The 21645-nt window shown below is 55.6% G+C and overlaps 6 protein-coding genes across 6 annotated transcripts; 4 read left to right on the top strand and 2 right to left on the bottom strand.

Moving 5' to 3' along the window:
* Positions 1-6831: 6831 nt before the first annotated feature.
* Positions 6832-8193, top strand: SLS55_002046 (uncharacterized protein; the record flags this gene model as incomplete). The annotated part of the gene is made up of 3 exons (XM_066773532.1): positions 6832-7149; positions 7393-7497; positions 7837-8193. The coding sequence occupies 3 exons, from the start codon at positions 6832-6834 to the stop codon at positions 8191-8193; spliced, it is 780 nt and encodes a 259-aa protein (XP_066636099.1).
* Positions 8194-10102: 1909 nt separating this feature from the next.
* SLS55_002045 (uncharacterized protein) lies at positions 10103-10861 on the bottom strand (the record flags this gene model as incomplete). Its single annotated transcript, XM_066773531.1, has 2 exons — positions 10103-10790; positions 10848-10861. The coding sequence occupies 2 exons, from the start codon at positions 10859-10861 to the stop codon at positions 10103-10105; spliced, it is 702 nt and encodes a 233-aa protein (XP_066636098.1).
* Positions 10862-11634: 773 nt separating this feature from the next.
* SLS55_002044 (uncharacterized protein) lies at positions 11635-13416 on the top strand (the record flags this gene model as incomplete). Its single annotated transcript, XM_066773530.1, has 1 exon — positions 11635-13416. One exon carries the CDS (start codon positions 11635-11637, stop codon positions 13414-13416), a length of 1782 nt encoding a protein of 593 aa, XP_066636097.1.
* Positions 13417-13894: 478 nt separating this feature from the next.
* On the top strand, positions 13895-15301 carry SLS55_002043 (uncharacterized protein; the record flags this gene model as incomplete). Its single annotated transcript, XM_066773529.1, has 2 exons — positions 13895-14067; positions 14119-15301. 2 exons carry the CDS (start codon positions 13895-13897, stop codon positions 15299-15301), a joined length of 1356 nt encoding a protein of 451 aa, XP_066636096.1.
* Positions 15302-16927: 1626 nt separating this feature from the next.
* Positions 16928-19178, top strand: SLS55_002042 (uncharacterized protein; the record flags this gene model as incomplete). The annotated part of the gene is made up of 2 exons (XM_066773528.1): positions 16928-18358; positions 19158-19178. 2 exons carry the CDS (start codon positions 16928-16930, stop codon positions 19176-19178), a joined length of 1452 nt encoding a protein of 483 aa, XP_066636095.1.
* Positions 19179-19900: 722 nt separating this feature from the next.
* PRO3 (delta 1-pyrroline-5-carboxylate reductase) lies at positions 19901-20918 on the bottom strand (the record flags this gene model as incomplete). Its single annotated transcript, XM_066773527.1, has 2 exons — positions 19901-20793; positions 20879-20918. The coding sequence occupies 2 exons, from the start codon at positions 20916-20918 to the stop codon at positions 19901-19903; spliced, it is 933 nt and encodes a 310-aa protein (XP_066636094.1).
* Positions 20919-21645: the final 727 nt, after the last annotated feature.

The following is a 21645-nucleotide window of genomic DNA, read 5'->3' as shown; positions in this document are numbered from 1 at the left end:
CTAGAAACTAGTACTAAGCGAATCTCTTACTTAGAAAGAAATCCTTAAAGTAGACTAGCTAAAGGCACTCTATAAACAGCTTAGTCTCGACATCGAATATAACGGATTTCTAATGTCCCGCTATTATAATAGACGGCACTAGGAGGCACCGAAGCTAAAAAGAGGGGATAAAGTTTACCTCCTTAGAAAAAATATTAGAATAAGGCGTCCGAATAACAAACTAGACTTTAAGAAAATAGGGCCATTTAAAATCGATAAGCAGATTAGGAAGGTTAATTTCCGCCTTAAATTGCCAGAAATAATGCGGATACACCCGGTTTTCCACATCGCCCTCCTTAAACCCGCTCCAGAAAACGCCACAACAGTTTAACAAACGGAGGAAATGGTACTAGAAAACCTAAAAGCCGACGAAAACAAAGACTAGATCGTAGAAAAGGTTCTCGATAGCGGCTACGTTAACGGTTAGTTTAAATACCTTCTACAATAGGAGGGAAACTAGAATAGCACCTAGAAACTACTAAAGAACTACGACGGCTATAGAGACCTTATTACGGAATTCTACCGTCGAAACCCTAAACGTCCTATACCGGCGCCTCGCTCGAGAGGAAGGCCGCGAAATTAAACGGGGACATAGTCCGCGCCCGGTTAACCGGCTCGGACGACTCCGGCGGCGTAGCGGGACTTAGAGAGCTAGCAGAACCTACACTAATATTAGCTAAGAAATCGCCACGTAAACGCTTTGGCGATCGCCCCTTCTTAGCATTCTTAGAGTTAACGGGTTCTCTAGTAGCTAACCGCTCCAACGCCGCACGATCCTCCTCTTCTAAAGCAGTAATATTCTTAGCAATAGAAACCCGGTTTAGAATAGTAAAGCCCCGCTCTTCGAGCAGGCGACGTTGTTTGCGAAGACGAGATAACTTAATAGAAGCTAACTAAGTACGCTTCTCGGCCTACTACTAGAGCTTCTTTAACTCCTCTAAGAAAGCCTAAAGGGCGTTATATTCGGTTTTCTTCTTAGCCCGAATCCGCTCTTGCTAACGACGAAGACGATTCACTAGTTAATTAGTAGAGAAAGTAATTAAGAAGAGGAAAACTTACTAGCCGCTACGGAGAAACGCTAAGCATTATACATGCTAGAACCCCGTGTAATACACTCTCTACAACGAGAAGAACGAGAACCTACGCGACAAACGCGACCGTTAGCTTCGTAGTTAAAATAAGCACGCGTAATAGAAGTAAGAGTAGTAGCGGCAGATAGCTTCGTACGATAAGAAGACTCGTCGCGAGAACGCTTAAGAGGCATAATAAAGCTTATAGAAGAGAGAAAGAAAAACTACTAAAGGATTAGAAGATATATGCGACTAGTAAATCTTCGGGTCGAAGATCCTTAAGGTAGAGGGTAGTATTACGAACCCTAGGGCATAAGAGCTTTATAACTCTAAGGGCTAAAAGCCCGTACGGAAGAAAGCACCGTAAGGGCTAGCGAGCCTTACGGGCGGTAGAGCCGTACGGCTAGAAATCCCGCACGGAAAGAACGGGCGTAGGGGAACTTAGCGCCTACGGGACTAGGCTTAGACAGTAGCTAAAGCCCGCACGGGAAGAACGCCTATAGAAGAATTAGAAAGAATAGAAGACTATACGTAACGGAAAGTCCGCGCGGGAAGTAGAACCGTAGGGACTCGATAATCTAGTCGGATTACAGTCCCGTAAGAAATGCGAAATCTAGAAAGTAGAAAATAGACGCGAAGGTACGAACGTAAGTAAGGCGGTTATTACGACCGCTTAGTAGCGTTAGAAGCCGAAAGTCGAAATTCTAGAAGCTGCCCGAAGCGCCGAGGTTACGTGCGATCTAGTTTACTAGTTTAGTAGGGCTTAGCACGCCGAACTACTAAACTAATAGTTTAGACGTTTATTCGTCTTAGCACGACTAAACTACTAAACACCAGATTATAACTAGCTTTTCTATAGTATATAGATATACTTTCTTAGCTAGCATCTTAACCCTTCGTAGTTAACTTAAAGTTCTAATTTAAACCCTATTAATTTGGAGGTAACCGACTTACTATATATCGCATAATTACGTAATACTTTCTCGTCTAATTATTATTATCCCCCTCTTATCTCTTTAAGGTAAACCCTTCGGTTTAAATCTACCTGCTAAGTGACTTCGAAGCTTAGTAGAAGAAGCCTACCGTTATACTTAAAGACGATTATTTAGCTCTACTTATCTCTTTCTTCGTAGTAGCTTAATCTAAGCGACTCTTATTAATTATATCTACTATTTTACGATAACTTCTTCTTAAATATATTTCTTTTTAATCTTTTTTATAACCTTAGTATTACTACTTACGGCATAACGCGTATAAACTTATTAAAATATCCGCTAGTTTATAAGTAGATAGATAAGCGTAAGATATAGCTTTTCTATAATACTATATCGAATATTATAGTACGTAAAGTAATATCGATCGTTTAGTAAGATATAAATCTCGTACGCTTTCTTACTACTACTTATAGAGTATACGAGAATTAGGCTAAAGTAATACGTTATTACCCGCGGCTAAGCTCTAAATCTAAGGCCTTAAAGCAGATAATCTAGTAAATCTAAAGTAAGAAGTATCGTAAGATTCTCTTATTACTACGGCCAGCTATTAAATATAATAACTATATAGAAGAAGTTAATATATATAATTAAATACGTAGCTACTATACTATCTAAATAACGATCGTACGTAACTAGATATTATTATTCTTCTAAATACTTAATACTACTATTATAAACAAATATCTAGTATATAAAATAATTTATTCGTAGGCTAAAATACTAGAATAATATATTCTTAGCTACTAAGAATTTCGTCTATAGCTCGTCTAGTATCTCTATAACTATAAATAGCGGCTTATAAATAATAAGCGCGGCGAGCGTAAGTAGCGCGATTGCGATCGCGGTAGATACGATAAGCCTTAATACTAGTATAAGCGAAGATAATTTACGTTTAAATATAAGTACGATAAGTAGTATAATCGTTCTAGGCGTTACGGCTAGCGCGAATACGTTATAATAAAAAAAAAGTACTCTCTTTTAAGCTTATAGCTTAAGCCTAGCCCGTATAACTATATTAGTATTATACTAAAGAGAGTCTATTATTATCTCTACTTACGTAGAAAGCTCCGCCGCCTACTCTATAAGAAAGGCGGCGAAGATCTATACGTTATAAGAACGATAAAAAGTTATAGTTACTACGATACTATACTATATAGAGACTATAACGTGTTATAGCATCGTAAGACGAATTCTCTAGCAACTCGTTAAGTAGTAGTAATAGCTATAACACTATAAATTTAAGCATTACTATCTAGCTTAAGCATCGTAAGTTTATAAGTTTAGTGTAAGACTATAAGTTCCAGCCGTGCACGCGCACAGACGCGCGGCCAATACAAATTAGGTGGCACCCTGGTCGCCAAGCGTTCTAACTCCGAAGGCGGTGTACTCGGAACCACGAAGGGATGTATTTATATAGAAGAAACACCACGCGCGTCGTGGGGAGGACGTCCGGTTAACCGGTTTAGTCGGCTATTCAAGACCAGGGCTGCTGCCGCCGGCCCCACCCCACGTATGTACTGCAAAAAAACAAGTTTCATGTGGGATGAAGCCCTTCAGCTGCGAGTTCGGCTCGTTTCTGATGTGCCATTGCAAGCATCGTTGACGGAACCGAAACCCTTGCCGTGGGGCTCACGATAGACGACCCTGACACCGACAAGTCTGGCTCCACACATCACGATCACGGCCCTCTCAACAAGAATTTACCGACAGGGTGGGAGTGACCTGCCTACTGACGTTAGAAGGAACGGGCATACGCGCACCTGGATGCGTGGCACTGCTTTATCGAAGTACATCAGCACGCCCAGTATCCCACAGAGCTCCTGAAACACACGGTCCAGAGGACTACAGCCACTCCAGAAGTACAGCTGGCGTCCTAGAAAAGAGAACCAAGAGCTGAGAATCTCTGTACTCGAAAGAATCCGCCTAAACCTCTTTTGGCGATGGAGCTAGTCGGATGACGGCCCCTGCCTAGATCGTGCCTTCAACGCTCACGAGGGAAGATTTCATGCTCCCTCGGTCTTCGACGGGTATCCCGAACGAGTTTTCGCGTTTGAATGATCTACACCGTGGCGAACTTCGTTGGACGCCCGACACATCACTTCCCTGAACCCTAAAGCGGAGCCATGGCCCACATGCCTTCGGCGATCTGGCCAAAAAGACCTCGGGCCTCTGTCGGGATAACAACTAGTTCACTCTGTTACGGACGTAATAGCAGTACGAAGCAAATTGCAATGCTGCATACGTATCGAGCTTGTCATCCGGTTTTCTCTGCTGTTGAGAGGACGGGACCGTTGACTACGAGGCAGCGGAGCGGATCGTTTCTAACCCGCGGAGCCGGACCAAGAACGGCGGAGGCGGACTCGGCCTCCGACTGCAGGGAAACCACGGCATACTCATCCAAGCCAATGAAAGTCACGAAGAAGGGCAGCACGATCCGGTCCTGGCTAGTGGGTCAAAGAGGCTTGGAATGAGACCCTGGGTCCCACAATCATCGCATCATTTTGACCGGCAACTGTTTTGGAAGGGTGGACCCATGGATCCTTCCAAGGCTTAGTCCGCAGATCCACACAAGAGCAGATCCCCACAAGACCAGATCCGATTTCTCAAAAGCCATTATCTATCTCCATGATCTAATCTCCATGTCCCGACGTAAGTCAGCTTTGCTGGATTGGGTCATCGTCGACCATAACAAGAACAAAAAACCTTTCCCACGAAGGTGTTGGAATGACTGATTCCCCTTGGCTCAGGCACGCTCTTCTGCGTATGGGCAGACACATGCAAGACGAGATGAAGTCCCCATGAACAAACACTGGAGCAGTGTGCAAGCAAGGCTGAAAAGTGAGCCGCCGGTGACTTCCACATTGGCCAACTTTCATTCCCCGACTCCCATCGACCGAAGATTCCCCTATTAATACTGGAGTTTTCCTCGCAGAACATGTCAGAGACGCTCCTCACTTCCCGTCCCCCCTTTTCCCGGCCAAAACAACGACATGCCCGTCAGCGCCAGCCGCCGCGTAAAGCAAACCACCCAATACGATACGTGCCACGGCGAACAAACATAACGCAGGATGGCCAGCAGCGTCCAACAACTAGGGAGAAAAGCTGTACCACGCGCCAGCCGTGCCAGCCCGTGTGTGGCAGCCAGCCAGCCGCCCATCTCCGTCCCCCCTCCCCTCCCCAGGAAGGATCAGGCCATCCACTGTCCCCAAAACCGCCCAGCGCGACGTCTATCACGGCGCCATATGCCAGGCAATTGGCGCCGTGTCACATTGGCGGCGGGCAATACAGAACCGCACCATCTCATACTACAGTCGGTGCTGGCTCCGCTCCATGAGGACAGGCCCTGGCTAATGGACGAGCTCATCGACACACCTCTCCCGCGTTCGGTGCCCGCGTCAGTGGTGGTGGCGGCGGGTGCAGGGATGCAGCAGCACGCATCCACTATACGACGAGTTGGATCAGAGGCGCGGCGGCAGGCCGGCAGGCGGGTAGGCAGGCAGGCAGGCAGGGAGGCAAGCGTACCGCCGGCCCCTTCCTTTTTCCCGCAGCTGGACGGGTGAGCAGCAGGCATCGACGATGGAATGGGGAGGCGTGTGTTTGGGCGGTGACGCTCTCTCTCGGACGACGAGCATCTGGAGCGCGATTATCTGAGCGATTATCTGACAAGAGTCGGCGATGGTACGATAGATGGCGTCACGCCCCAGCCGGCGCAGCGTCCGTCCCCCCAGCCAAGTCCCAGCCGCCTCCATCGTCCGGTGCACGAATCGGCGGGAAGTCAGCGGAATCGGCGGAAAGCGTGTAGCATCGGCGGCAAGTGTAGGATCGAGGGCGGCGGCGGGTTGGGATGGAATGGAAAGTGGTGCGGTTCAGCAGTCTCGGCCTCGACCGCCGTTCGGGGCGCTGCCGAGAGACAGGGCTGTTTATTCCAGCCGCAGCAGCAGGCGGCGGGAGCGACGTCACCGGTGCAACCGTCAGTGGCGCCGAGAATCCTCAGGCGAGGATTGCGATGAGCCTCCTTTCGGGCTAGGCAGATCTGGCGAGGGCCTCGATCGGCCGATGCGAGGATGCTTAAACCCAAGGCGGTCGATCCCCCATCATTTGGGATGCGGAAAGGCACATCATTGTGCATAACGGGCGCGGCAGAAATAGCTTTTTTCCCACCGCAGGAATAGGGGTCTAGATGTCTGGAGCAACGTGAACGAGCAACGGCGCGCCCGGGTACGCCCGCCGCCATGACGTCAAGCCAGTGCTTGGTGGTGCCGCGCTGCTTCCTTGGCCGGCGCGTTGATGCTCCTTCCGGCCTGCTCAACTCCCCCGGAATTCGAGCAGTTGAGTGTTGTTCGACTTCCCTTCCGTCCAGCTCGCCAGAGGGCCGTCGTTCCGGGCCTTTCTGTTTCCGACCGGCTAATCTGCCCGCAAGACCCGCGTTTCACCGCGCCCTGATTGGCGGCTATACCATCGCGAAACACCCTCCAAGACTATGCCTTCGTATAAACGAGCCTCCGTTCACCCATTTCTTCCGTGCCCCCCGCAGCGCACCCGCCAGCTCCCGTTTCATCGGCGTGGACATGGGAGAATAGGGGGGAGTTAAACGGGCGACAGCCAAGCAGTAATAGTTTTAAAATCAACCCAACATGCGGCACAGCAAAGAAGTTCATCACCATTGCCATCCTCCTCCCCGCAAACTCGTTTACTAGCGTCCCCTTACCGCTTTAGGCAACTCCACGATGCTCCCCTCCGCCGCGCTCCTGTTGCTGAGCGCCAGCGCCCCCGCCCTCGCCCGATCCGTCGTCATCGTCCCCAAGGCGGACAAGCCCGGCGCCTTCTTCCTCGCCGGCGACAGCACGACGGCGGTGCAGTCGGCAAACGGCGGCGGCTGGGGCTCCGGCTTCCTGGAGACGACGCTGCAGAACGGCGCGACCGGCACCAATTATGGCCACAACGGCGCGACCACCGTCAGTTTTCGCGAGGGCGGCGACTGGGACACCGTGCTGCAGGCCGTCAAGGATGCCGTGGACGAGTACACGCCTTACGTGACGATTCAGGTGAGCATGATGCCCCGTTCCTCCCCACGGATTCACTTGGGCCGCCATTCGCTTCGATGAAACGAAGAGTAGAGGGAGTGAGCAGGCGAGGTTGACAGAGAGAGGGAGAGACATAACAACTTGCTGCGAATGAAGCCGGCTTATCCGTCGTCTCTCTCTCTCTTCTGACCTTAAGCTCCGTTGTGCCAAGACGATGCGAATTGAGGGCCGTGAGCACTGACATTGCGCAATCCCCATCATCAGTTCGGCCACAACGACCAGAAATCCGAAAAGGGCATTAGCATCGACGAGTACAAGGCCAATCTGGAGCAGTTTGTCGAGGACGTGCGCGACGCGGGCGGCAAGCCGGTACGTTTTTGAAGAATCGAACCCTCCTTTCTCCCGTCGCCGACAGCAAACCCAACCCCCTCCTCTGCCCTCTGCTTCCATACCCTTCCGCGACGTCGGACTCTTTGTATCAGGATTAGTACAGCATCGAGCTGGCGGTGGCGGCAGTGGCGGCGGCGGAGGTGGCTGTGGAAGCAGCAGCAGGAGGAGCAACACCACCACGACCGCCGCCGCTGCCGCCGCTCCCTCTCTCCTCCCTACCCTCAAAAAACGACAAAGAGCGGGAAAAAGGAAACGAAACGAACTCCCCAACCCCCTACATCACTCCCCCCTCGACTAACCCCCACCCCCACAACCCAGATCCTCGTCACCCCCCTCTCCCGCCGCCAATACTCGTCCTCCAACTCCTCCATAACCGAAAACCTCGCCGCCCAGCGCGCCGCCACGCTCGCCGCCGCGGACGCCACGGCCGCCCTCTCCATCGACCTCAACCGCGCGAGCATCGACTACCTCAACGCCATCGGCGAGGAGGACGCCGCGACGTACAACCTGGACGCCGACGACAAGACGCACCTGAACGCCGCGGGGAGCGTGGTGTTTGGGAACATGGTGAGTTGGTTGATGGGGGGGATTGATGGCGAGGGGTTGGAGGCGTGGACGGTGCCGGGGGAGAAGTATGTGGAGGCGTTTGAGGGGGGCGTGTTTGTTGCTGAGTGAGTGGGTGGGGGAGAGGTGGAGGGGGCGGGTGGTACCCGTGTTTATGTAGGTGACGGGAGGAGGAGCATGCCCACCACCGTCGGGTGTGTGGATAGCCGGCCAGCCAGCCGCCTTCATGCGGGAAGGGGCAAGGGAAAAACAAGGGCTGGCGCACGTACATATGCGAACTACGTATATTATATGTATATTGACACGGAACTCTCTTCCGGTGGCTGCTCCCGCTCCCGCTGCCGCCGCTGCTGCTGCTGCTGTGAGGCAGGCTTTTTTGTTTTTTGATCCCGACGGCGGGGGGCGTGAGCGATCGAGATTGTGCCACCTCATGACTGGATTGCCTGGTTGCCTTGGACGAGGGGGAGACGTCATTATTGATGTGGTAGTATATAGTAGATGAAGGAAGCCTTTTGAGATCCAGCGAAGAGTTGTTCGGGAGCGAGCGAGCCCAAGGGGTCAGCGCTAGGAAAAAGCGGACCGACGCGTCAACTAGGACCTATCGCGGCCGTGTTGTTGAAGGAGCCATCTGGAACGAACTCGATCTTGAACCGATGACCAAAGACGATCGAAACAGGATTATAAACAACATCCAGTGGAGAACTCGACTGATGCTGTCATGGCCCGTGGCTTCGTTTACAAGTATAAATATTCGCAAGTCATTTCGAACTTTGGGGATTCTCGCGAGGTGGTGAGCTACACCACACACTGACGGACCCCCCGTATACAGAGAACACTCGGCTGAAGGTCGTCCAGCATAAACAGCTCAAAGACGTTCCCGCACGCATTCGTTTGGAGCAAGCGCTTGGCAGCTTCACCATGGCAGGGCTATATGCCATCGTTCATCTCGACGCATCACGGCTTCTACTTCCATCCATTGGCCCATTCTATCCATTCAACCGCGAAGGGAAAATAGCCCGGATCGACCACGTCCGCCCAAGGCCGGGGAGGGCGTCGACCCCCGAAATCCCTCGCGGTGGCGTCTCGAGGTGGCTTGCTGACCCCATCTGGTATCACTAAACTCACCGCCGCCAAGATATGGAAGCTGTTATCCTGTCGTACCACGCAGCCCATTGATCGCGCCCAACCTGCCAACGACCATCCGCTTTTGCGCTGGGGTCCGGAGGTTCCGGAGCGCGACAACACGCACGCGATTGGTGGGGATGCGAGGATCGGAGGGAGCCCGATCGCGTGGGGAATTTGACCTTTGTGACACCTGTTGTTCTGCAGTGATTTCGTCCCGGCGAGGCGGATCGGCAAACGAGATGTGGACTCGGAGGTATCTCCTCCCTGAGGCGAGTGCACTTTGAAGCAGTGTGACCATGTCTGATGGCGCGAGCATCCTCGTACAGCAGCCGTCAAACACAAATGAGGCATAGAGCACGAGGTTTGTTGGCAGTTTCTCCGCTGCCCACTGCCCGTGGTGTTGCCTGAAACCTCACTCCCCTCTCCACGACGGAGAGAATTGGATGGGGGAAAAAGGCAACTGAAACGAGATAGGGCGGCTTCAAGGCAAACAAAAGCGTGGAACCGAAATACGTATATAGCTATGTGGCGGTAGGCGGTGTTGGAAGAGAGTTTGGGCGTCATTGGCGGTGTTGGTGGTCTCCCGCGGCTACGGCATGTGGTGATACAGCGTGGTGCATACGAATCTGTCGAAGCAAGGCCTTGATGCCCGCGCCAACCTGACGCAGTGGTTGCAGCGGGAACAAACCATGGCCCCAAGTTGCAGCTCTCGTGCGGCGGGAAAGCCGCCATGCATTGCAGGTCATGCAATTCACGCCACATGCTTGCAGCCGTGTTCAAAGTAATGCAGCTTCCATTGTCGAGGTTTCGTCCTAGCTAGCGGAGGGAAATCTCGAGCCTTGGTCGCACACGGCGGATTGCCGACTTCGCCCTTGCCGAGCGGTGTGCGTCTCTCTCACTTCTGGAAGCGAAGAGCCTCGCACCAGAGCTTGACCTCGTCAAAAACTTGATCGTCAGCCTCACGGGCCGGCGGGCGCGAAGTGATGGTTTCCTTGGCTTGAGGTACGCTGAAGCGTGACCAGACATCGCGGACCAGCGCCTGGCCCGCCTGCAGCTCCTCGTCGGCGTTGGGTGCCGCTGGAAGAGCGTCTCCTCCATCAGCCGGCTCCTGTTTTGCCGTCTGGATACACACTATGGTCCCACGCAGGCCGTTCTGGCCGCCCGTGTCGCGCAGCTCGCCCAGGCGCACGGTGAACTCACCCACCGAGTATGAGGTGCCGGCGCCGACTTGCGAACCCATGCGGTACATCCACAGGGCGCCGAACTTGAGGTTCAGCAGCTGGCTGTACGGCTCCATCTGCTGCCGCGGGATGGCGACGGTGGAGGGCTGCTGCTGCTGCTGGTCTTCCTGCTGCGAGTCAGGGCCGGCGATGTGCACGAACGCACGGTCGGGGTGGTGGCCCAGGCCGAGGACATGCTGGAAGTGTGGGGGGGACTTGTCGGTGGTGTTCTGCGGCGTCGAGCGGAAGAAGCGGTGGTGGAGGAACCAGTTGCCGGCGGGCAACGGGTCGTAGGCGCGGATGAGGCGGTCGGTCAGCTCGCTCAGGCCCGGCGAATTGTGACCTGCGGCGACGAAATAGACGCTACACGGACGCGGTCGTCAGTGGAGTGGGGCGTGATAGAGAGAGCGATGGACGCACGCGGTCACAGCCATGGGAGCAGATTGGCTGAGGTGTGCGGCGCAGCGCGGGTGAGGGGCGAGACGAGGCGCACTGGCGCCAAAGAAATGCGGAGGGGGCGGCGGCGGCGCGGATCCCCGTGGCTGATGAAACCAGCGAGACGACGGCACGCGGTGATGCGAGCTGGCCGTCGCGCGCCCCGCGGGGCTTGGCGACTCGCAGCAACAAGCGCTGGCCCGACCGCGGCGTCTAGCTCCACGGCAACAACTCCACTGTTCGCGAGGTGTTCACATCGTGAAGAAGCAGTGAAGCGGCACAGCAATGGCGCGCGCTTGCTGATCGACGGCGCAGGTGAAGCTTAGGGACATTTAAGTGGATAGGCGTCCAATGGCAGTGGTGGGGAGTGGGCTGTGACGCCATTTGGGGTTATCGCTGCCCCAAACGGACGCCTTTGTCGCCAGGCGTGCCAGGGTCGAGTCTCGTATGCGTCTCCTTAACCTCGTGTTATTTCTGGCAACTCTCCACCACCTGCCGCTTTCTTCACCTCCGTCGCTTCCGTCGCTCTGTTTCTCTGTCCGCGCCGCACTGCTGCTCTGTCCGCGCCGCAAGCAGCCTCTCCTTCGGCGTATCGCCCGCTATTCTCGTCTCACATCTTGGCCCGCCGCAATTGCTCACCTAACCTTCATTCCTTGGCGCCAATCCGGGCTCCTCTCCGCTCCCTACTTTACTTGACCCGCGGTAGCCAGGACCTCATGCTTTCCGTGGCTCATCGACGTCCAACCTCAACTCGCCAGTAGACCGGCGCAACATGCCCGTCATCCGCCGCTCCACCCTCGTTGGCCTTGTGGCCTTCTGTGCCCTTTTCGCTTTCTTCCACGTCTCACACCTTTCTGTGAGAGAGCCTCCGAGTCCCGTTCCGCTGCGCACATTCGCCGATCGCGAGCTCCAGAGACCGATCCGCTGGAAGGACGTGCCCGAGTCGTACCCTCTCTCGACTTACACCTCGCTGCCGGCAGTCAGGCCAACCACCATCCCCAAGATCCAATTCGCGCAATTTGCCGATGAGCCCGCGCCGCGCAGGGCCGAGAGACAAGAACGACTGCAGGCAGTCAAGGATGCCTTTGTGCGATCGTGGGAAGGCTACAAGAGCCATGCATGGCTTCAGGATGAGATTACCCCGTTGTCTGGTGGCTACAAGAATCCCTTTGGCGGCTGGGGTGCTTCGCTGGTCGACTGCCTCGACACCCTATGGATCATGGGCCTGCACGAGGAATTTGAAATGGCCGTGAATGCTTTGAACAAGGTCGACTTCACCACTTCGGACCTTGGCTCTCTCAACGTCTTCGAAACGACCATCCGCTACCTCGGTGGACTCATGTCCGCCTACGACCTCAGCGGTAGCAAGTACTCCATTTTGCTGACCAAAGCTACCGAGCTCGGCGAGATGCTTTACCGCGCGTTCGACACTCCGAACCGGATGCCGGTCAGCCGCTGGGATTGGAAGGTGAAGGGCATCGACCAGGGGCAACAGTACGCGTCCAGCTCTGCTGTGTCTGCCGAGGTCGGCTCCTTGAGTCTTGAGTTCACCAGGCTCTCTCAGCTTACTGGTGATCCCAAATACTTCGATGCTATCCAGCGCATCACCGACGAGTTTGAGCAGCAGCAGATGCAGAGCAAAGTCCCTGGCCTGTGGCCGATCGCCGTCAATCCAAGGAAGAAGGTTTTTGCCGACGACCATACTTTCACCTTTGGCGCAATGTCCGACTCCTTGTACGAATACTTCCCCAAGCAGTGGATGCTTCTGGGCGGCGTCATGGACCAGTACCGCACCATGTACGAAAACGCCATTGACGCAGCTAAGAAGTACATGTTTTACCGAGTGCTCAACGAGGACAACCTCGATATTCTCCTCTCCGGAACCGTCAGGGTCACAGGGAACGGCAAGATCACACTCGATACCGAAGGGCAGCATCTAGCCTGCTTCGCGGGCGGCATGGTCGGCATCGCAGCCAAAATATTCAACCGCCCCGATGAACTGGACACGGCCCGCCAGCTTACGGACGGCTGCATCTGGGGGTATGAGAGCACACGCACCGGCATCATGCCCGAAATCCTCCACGCTGTGCCGTGCATCGACGAGGATGACGAATGCTTGTGGGACGAAGAACGATGGTACGACGCTGTTGCCGAGCACAACAGCAAAAACGGGCGTGACGTGGCCAGGAGATATACCGAGCGCTACAACATCCCGCCCGGCATGACCAAACTCGACGATAGACGCTACCTCCTGCGGCCGGAAGCCATCGAGAGCGTCTTCATCATGTACAGAATCACGGGAGACAGGCACTTCCAGGACAAGGCGTGGAACATGTTCCAGGCGGTGGAGAAGCACACGCGTACGGAGATGGGCAACGCAGCCATCAACGATGTGGGAGAGCCGGACAATGTCAAGATGGTGGACAGCTGTGAGAGCTTTTGGATGGCGGAGACGCTCAAGTACTACTACCTGACGTTCAGTGATCCGGCCTTGATCAGCCTTGACGAGTGGGTGTTCAACACGGAGGCGCACCCACTGCGGCGTCCCAGGTAAACCGCGGCGCTCGGGATGACATATAGATGGGCGCTGGCGTTTGGATGTAAATGAGATTTGTACGCAATACTGTTCATAGATAGCCACTTATTTTTGGAAATGCTCAAAGCACAAAGCATATACATACTCTGAAGTCCTGGCCGTATAACGAGTGAGTGTGATTGGCCGGCCCGGCCCCTTGTCGCTATCGCCGCCTTGTCTCCGGGCGGCTTGGCGCTGGGCGTCATGACCTCCTCACATGCAGCTCCCCGGACTCCTCTGTGTCCCCGCCTGACCGCGCGCCCCACTACCCTCGTGAAGCTTGGGATATAGCTTCAGCCCGTCTGTGCTACCGGCCACATCCACGCGCTCCCTTTCCCTCGCTTTCGCCCCTTCAGCTTCCGACTTTCTCGCCGCCGCCCGACTCGCTTTCCACCTCATCTCTCGATCGTTGGCCCCTCAGACTCCGCACCAGGACTTTCCTATTTCCTCCAGCACGATGGACCGAGTGCGCAGGCTCCTCGACCGAGACCAGCCTTATGAGCCGCTGGAAGGCGGTTCCGAGACACCAGATGGCGCCACGATAGAAGACGACGGCGAGGACAAGGCGCCTTTCTCATGGCTTGACTATTCCATCTTCCTGCTTCTGGGGGTTGCTATGCTGTGGGCTTGGTGAGTAAGATACAGGTCAAGGGTGACGAGCCGTCGACTAATGCCATGCAGGAACATGTTCCTCGCGGCCGGGCCCTACTTCCAGAGCCGCTTCGTCTCCGACGACAGCATCCTGCACACCTTCCAGTCAGCCCAACTGTCGGCCTCGACGGTGGTGAATCTGGGCTCCATGCTCATTCTCGCCAAGCTCCAGTCCAACGCGTCCTATCCCAAACGAATCATGGCCGCTCTCCTAGTCAACATAGTTACCTTCACCCTCCTTGCCATATCAACCCGACACTTCCTGGACGTCACCGCCAAGGGATATTTCAGCTTCATGATCATCATGGTCGCAGCAGCGAGCTTTGGCACCTCGCTCTGCCAGAACGGCGTCTTTGCCTATGTCTCCGGCTTCGGCCGCGAAGAGTACACACAGGCCATCATGGTCGGGCAAGGAGTTGCTGGCGTGCTACCAGCGATTGCCCAAATCGCGTCCGTCCTGTCCATACCCACCGACGACTTGGGAGACGAGGAGGCCGCCGAAGAGTCGTCGAAATCCGCCTTCGCGTACTTCATGACGGCCACCGTCATCTCCGCCCTCACCCTCTTCGCCTTCGTCTACCTGCTGTTCCGACGCATGTCGGTGCACCACACCAAGAACCTCAGCGACAGCATCGGCGACCTACGCGAAGCCGCAGCGGGCCACACGCGCGAGCCCGTCCCGCTCCTCCGGCTGCTCCGCAAGCTCATCTGGCTCTCGGCCGCCGTCTTCCTCACCTTCGCCGTCACCATGGTCTACCCCGTCTTCACCCAGGAAATCAAGAGCGTCCAGCCCGTCGAATCCGCGCCCAAGCTCCTCCAGCCCGCCTCCTTCATCCCCCTCGCTTTCCTCTTCTGGAACGCCGGCGACCTGGTCGGCCGCATCCTGCCCGCGTTCCAGTCCCTCTCCCTGACGTCGAAGCCGAAGAGCGTCTTCGCCATGTCCGTCGGCCGCGTCGTGTTCATCCCGCTGTACCTCCTCTGCAACGTGCGTGGGCGCGGCGCGGCGGTCGACAGCGATGGTTTCTACTTGATCGTGCAGCTCCTGTTCGGCTTGACCAACGGTTACCTCGGCAGCACGTGCATGATGGGCGCGGTCGAGTGGGTCGATGTGGAAGAGCGGGAAGCTGCTGGGGGCTTCATGGGACTATGCCTGGTTGCCGGCCTTACGGCGGGCAGTCTGGCGAGTTTCTTCGTTTCGAGCGCCCTTTCGTGAATGAATGAAGGTGACTCGGCGGAGAAATATTTGGCGGGGCGATTTTTTTTTCCCGGGCACAACCGGGTCCTGAAAGTTGGATAACTAGCAGAACGGAAACGAGGAAGCACCCTGCGTTCCTTCGAGAAGGTCACACGCCAATACGTTTCGTCCGGTTTCTGCGGCTTGCCACTTACAACCCGTCAACTTCCAAAATATGGCCTTTGCCAGCGAAAGCCGGCCCCCGCATTGTCAACTCTCACTGAAGCGCGCCTAGTACCTAGACACAGCAGTCCGGATAAACGCGGGGACCGAGTATCAATAACCGAAGCCCACGGCTGCCGAACGGTAGGTGTACGCCGGCTCGAACGAACAATGGCCGGAGCGACTGGCATGAAACTGCTCACTCAGCCATAACGAGGGGTTGAAAGGGGGCTTCGGCATCATCCTGTCGATTTCCCCCTCGCAGCAAAAGAAGCTTCGTAGCCGAGCACCAATAAGCGATTACTACAGCGGCCGCGGGCGGGCTGAGCGGTGAAGGACGGCATAGCTCGACCTTGTTGGGGCGGAAGCTCTTGAAGGAGGGTGGACTTGAAACGCGGAGATGGCCATGTCTGTATCTTTTGGTGTGCGTTCAAGGCTTGGCATTTGTGTGATCTCGGTGTATGTATCGGTGTGTTGATGGGAGTATGTAGTACAAAATCGAATCGACATAGACTCATCAACAGAGCTCTCTTAAAGCTGTATTAAATTCGAATATCAGCACCAATGCACACTCAAATATACAGTTCATGGCGACTCATTTGAAAGGCTGAATGGAAATGAAAAAAGATTTCCCCTTTTGCAGCTGATTAATTGAAGTAATATGAAGAATTTGTGCTTGAGCTCGTCTCCTGGTTTGTACGCAGGCACGGCAGGGCGAAAGAACAACTGGGTAAAATGCGATGACTCAGCCGGCAGATCATCGGCGAAACAAAGACGTCTTTGCTGTGCTCACTTCATCCATTTTGCATGCCGCCACACGCATTCGGAGCTCCAGCTTACCACCTCAGATCCCGGACCTGACGACTACTTTGCGAGACAGATCAGCAGTGCTGGCAAAGAAGCTCACCAGGTAAGTCTCGAATTTCTGTCCCATCACACGGGACGATCAGCTCGCCAAGTCCTTCGCGCTGTCTTTGCTTTGATCCTCTCCGCTTTCAAAGTCACTGTACTCTTCCCGTTGCTGCATGGCGTTTCACAAGAAAAACTAGCTTGCCCGCTGCCGTTGCTACTTTCATCTTCACTGCCCCTCGGTCCTGCTGCCTAGCCGCACAATTCCAGCCGTCTCAGCAATTAATCGCGCTCTCCCACATTGCTGCATGTCTTCACTGCCCACCCTATTGTTTATCTCCATCAGCCGTGCCGTGCTACGCTTAGCAGAGTTGATGAGGAAGATTGCATTTGCTGTAACCTCCACCCACGCGACCGGTAACTGACATCCCCTGCCAGACGAAGCAGCAGCTGCCCGGAAGTAGCACATACCATCCAGCAAGGCCCAGGCTCAAGCCATACAGCGGCGTCGCCGATTCTAAGAGGAAAGGAGAAGGCGGTCAACAGGCGCGAGCCGGGTGGGGTCCAGTCCGCCCGTCCCTTCAACCATCCAGCATGTCGCAGCAACGCATGCTGCCGCACACGGTGCGCATCAAGCGCAAGAGACAGGACGAGCCGGTCGAGACGCTGCATGTTCACTACACTCCGCAGCAGCAACTGAAGCAGGACGACCCCAAGAAGCGCCGTTTCACCCTCGATCAGCCCGCCTCGTCCCACCCCGCCGAGTTCAGGCGTGTCTTGCAGCAGGATCCCGCTGTCGGGGGCGCTTCCGCTTCCATTGTGGCCGAAGGTGCAACTTCCAGCCTCGCCGCCGCCGGTCCCACCACGGCCACCACCGCCTCCCCCGGACCGACGACGACCACAGCCTCTCCCGCACCCTCCTCCATCTCGGACCGGAAGATCCTGGCGCCCGCCACTGCCACCCGGCGCTTCCACCTCTCCACCAAGTCCGCCCCGAGCCCCTCGTCGAGCCCCGGCGGCCCGCTCCAAAAGCGCAAGAATGTCGCCACCCTCGTCGAGTCGAAGCCGAAGAAGACGAGGACCGCAACAGCCGTTGGCGCAGCTAGTAGCAGCAACAGCCCGGATGTCGAGATGAGCGACGATGAACCAGGTGCAAAGCCGCACCAGCAACCACCAACAACGCTCAAACGGCCCGGCAGGACGGCGAGGAGCGCGAGTCCGGCCGTGGGCACAAACGGTGCCACTCCCACCTCCACTCCCGCCACGGCTGCGACCGCGAACAACACCAACAAGAAATCCGCCAAGGGTGGCACCGCCCCTGTCGACCCTGGCCTGCTGTCCGAGATGCAGAAGTTCGCGCAGGAGGTCGAGCACGCCGAGGGGCAAAAGGAGAGGGCCGCTCCAGCAGCCACCACCACCCCCAGCAAGCCGACGCCCATCTACCCGCCGACGATGGCGTCGCCCACGCCGCAGAAACTCAAGTTCCAACCCAAGGCCACGCCGCGCTACCGCGACCGCCATCCGGAACGCTTCTCGTCCTCGGCGAAGAACAACAACAACGGCGCCGACGGTATGGATATCGACACCAAGCACGAATCGGACAGCGACGACTCGGAGGACGGCGACTACGTCTACGACACGTACATCCGCTACGACGGGCCGTCGTCCGACAATAACAACCCCCCATCATCCACAACAACCACCACAACCACCATCCCTCCTCCACTCCCCACGACCACCACCGACATCGGCATCCTCGTCATCGACATCGACCAGCAACCTCTATGGGAAACCTATCTCGATCCCGACGCCGCCGATGCCGCCGCCGCCAGCGACAAGGAATTCGACACGGACGACGAAGACGAGAACGCCGAGGACTTCTACGCCAACGAGTACCCCGAAGACGAGGTCGCGAGCGACGACGAGAGGGACGAGGGCGCGTACGCGTACCGCGTGGCCGCGAGCGACGAGGAGGAGTGGGATCGCGACGCGCCGGAGTGGAGCGATGATGATGAGGAGGGGGAGGTGGATTTGCGGAGGCCGTGGGGGAGGGGGGTCGGGGTCGGGGTCGGGAGGAGGCCGGCGTGGTTGAAGGGGGGTAGTGGTGGCGGTGGGGGGAAGGGGAGTGATAGTGAGTGATTAGGTTGGGTAGGGGTTGGAGAATGACGGGAGCGGAGCGGAGCTGCGCTGGTTTTTTTGTGATGGGACGATTTATGGCGGCTGGGCCTTGTCGTCGTCGTCGTCGCCGCCGCCGCCGCCGCGGAAGGCGAGCTCTCTGGAGCCCAGCCCCCTTCCCTTCCCCGTTGACGGCAACTTTGACTGTTACCGTTCGATGGAGGCTTCGAGCTCAACAGTTCCCGCTGCTGCTGCTCACTCGGCGCAAACATGGGAGACCTTTTCGCGAGAAGGGCCTTCTGGGGCTCATTCAACACCTCTCGCCCCTTTCCTGGGCTTTGGGACGGGCCAATATCGAAAGATCTGATGGTGTTTTCTATTTCTTGTTGTCATACAAGTTCTTTTTTCTTGCGCAGAGATTTGCGGGATATACCACCATGGAGAAAATGCTTCCTTTGGAAAGGGAGAGAGGGGCCTTTAGACGACTTCGTTTGTAGACATCCGTACTTTTGTAATTGAACTGTTCATTCGAGCTGTTGTTACCTGAACGTGGAGTGAGTGTATCTTTTGACGACTCATCAATTTTTTTTTCTTTTTTGGTATGAAATGGGATTCGTTCCCTTCATACATACTTGTCCTTCTCGTCTTGTTTGTTTGTGCGAGTACGGGGAAGTATATCGCAACTGTCTCTTTTTCTCGGCCTTTGAAGGTCGGCAAGGTGTACGAGTGAGATAACGTGTGTGGTGTCAGCGTGTCGCGAACTAGATACCTTGACGATACGGAACCGAAGTGAGCAAAACGGCAGATGATTTGGTAAAGCTGTGTTGTTTAGGTTAATCGGAAGAGTAAGTGAGGTTTTTAATGCGTTAGTGCCTTAGTCTAGGAATCTAATTATAGATGTTTGAGTTTTTGTAGAAGATTGTGTCATTATTTATTTTAAGCATGAGACCGAGCATAATGTTTGTAATGGTTTCATTTTAGAATTAGCTAAACTTAGTTTCTAAAACATTCGTGTCTTAAAGATTACCTTATGGCTTGGCTGTTGATATTTAAACAAGTTGTTTCAGTGTCCGTATCGCGGAATCGTTTTTCAATACTAGAGCCGACTATTAGAAAATACCATGAGTATAGAGTTTTAGTAAGACTGATAATAGTGACGTGATGATGTCTCCTTCGATTCTACGGCGTTTAACAGGTAGCAAAGGTTTTCGCCTTCGATTTCTGGAGCTCGGGCACTTTGAGATATCTGCAGTCACTGCATGTGGTTTCCACCGACTCTTTAGCTTAAAAATTGTTCAATGCTTTCTTTTCATCTCCTTCGGACACTTTTTTTGTATCATGACTTTCGGTCATCCCTTTGATACCCGTCGTATCTCATAAACATTCCCAATCACCGCCTCTGAAGCCTCCGCACTTTGAACGCCGGCGCGACCAGCCCTCGCAGAAAACCCCTCAGTGACGAGTCCCGTTGACATTCTTCACACCCTGACCCAACTGGCTCGCAACAACCGTCGCCTCCCTAACAGCGCGCGCAACATTGCCCCTCACCGCGCCCTCCTCCAGCGTCAGCAGCCCGCCAATAGTGCAACCGCCCGGCGTCGACACCATATCCTTCAGAATGGACGGGTGGCGATTCTCCTCGAGCACCAAGCCCGTCGTGCCCTTCATCATCTGCGCCGACATCAGCTGCGCCTCCTTGCGCGGGATGCCCATGGCCACCGCGCCGTCCGCCAGGCCTTCGAGGATGAGCGCGACGAACGCGGGACCCGACCCGCACAGCGACGTGCACGCGTCCATCAGGTGCGGCGGCAGCTGGACGACCTTGCCGCAGCGGTTGAAGATCCACGTCACCAGGGCCGTCTGGTCGGAGGACAGGGGCGGGGTGGGCTGGGCGATGACCGTCATGCTCTGGCGCACCAGCGCGGCCGTGTTGGGCATGACGCGCACGACGCGGCAGGCATTGGTGGCGGGCACGCCGTCCGGGTAGATGGTCTGCTCGATCTGCTCGACCGACACGCCGGCCAGGATGGACATGATCAGCTTGCCCTCGAGCGCCTCGCGCATGCCCGCCGCGCCGAGCACCTCCTGCAGCATGTACGGCTTGCACGCCAGCAGCAGCACATCGGCCTTCTTCGCGCCCGTCAGGTTGTCGTTGACCAGGATCTCGAGCGGCTGGTTGTATTTGCCGAGCACGCTGCGGATCGCGTTCGGCGCGCCCTCCCATGCGTCGCACGCGATGAACTTGGTGGGGAGCTTCGGCGGGACGGTCTCGTCGGCGGTCGAGGGCCCGGAGGGGTCGGTCAGGCCGGCCATGATGCCGCCGAGGATGGCGTTGCCCATGACGCCTGGGGGGCGGGGAGAGGTGTTAGCTATGATGCTGCTGCTGTTGCTCGGTGGAGGGTAGCTTGTGGAGCTGGAGGTTTTACGTACCGCAGCCCAAGACGGTGAGGGTGAGTCCGTTGTCCGCCATTGTTGCTTTAAGGTGCTATTTCCGGGGTATCTGGGTATTGCTGGAGGTGCAATGGCAGGTGGAGGTGGATTTGGGACGCGGGGAAGTTTTGAGCGTGGGGGGAGAGCTCCGAATGTCGCAGGCGGGGGTGCGGAAAATGCTCTGGCGGGGCCGATGCAAGCCGCCGGCAGCCACAGATGCAAGTCAGCCACACGTCGTCGTCGCGTTCCTGACAGACGACTTGTGCACCTCTCTTGTCATCCGTCTTGTCCGCCCATCTATTCGTTCACCATGCTCGGCTCGACCTTCCGCCCCCCCTGCGCCTGAAAGCTGCTCTCGACCGTTTATGCGACGTGCTATCGGCTCCGAGGCAATGCGGCATTGCCTTGCGTCGCCCAGAGCCAATCAAATCGGGTTGAGCCTCCCTTCTCCTGCGGCCCCGGCAGATGGCAAAATCTCAAACGCGAGCGGTGGGTAGCTTTATTCGCATTGAACACGCGATGTCAAACGATAAACTTTGTGGCCCCTGGCAGGCGATCCTCGGCATGCGGCGGGAATGTCAGACGATTGAGAAACTCTCGGCCAGTACTTCAATGTCCCTCCATCCATGGCCTTCTCGATCGGATCCTGCCGGAGAGCCTAGACCGCTCGGCCAGCTATATCACGGCTGTTGTACGTCCATCACTTGCCTGTTTCGCGTTTTCAGGCGCCCCTTGGAATTTCCTTCTTTCGCTTCCCCGGCGCCCGT

Source organism: Diplodia seriata (assembly GCF_021436955.1).
Source record: "Diplodia seriata strain FDS-637 chromosome Unknown scaffold_2, whole genome shotgun sequence".
NCBI lineage: Eukaryota > Fungi > Ascomycota > Dothideomycetes > Botryosphaeriales > Botryosphaeriaceae > Diplodia > Diplodia seriata.
Note: the sequence above shows the minus strand (reverse complement) of the source record. Positions and strands in the feature narration are given on the sequence as shown.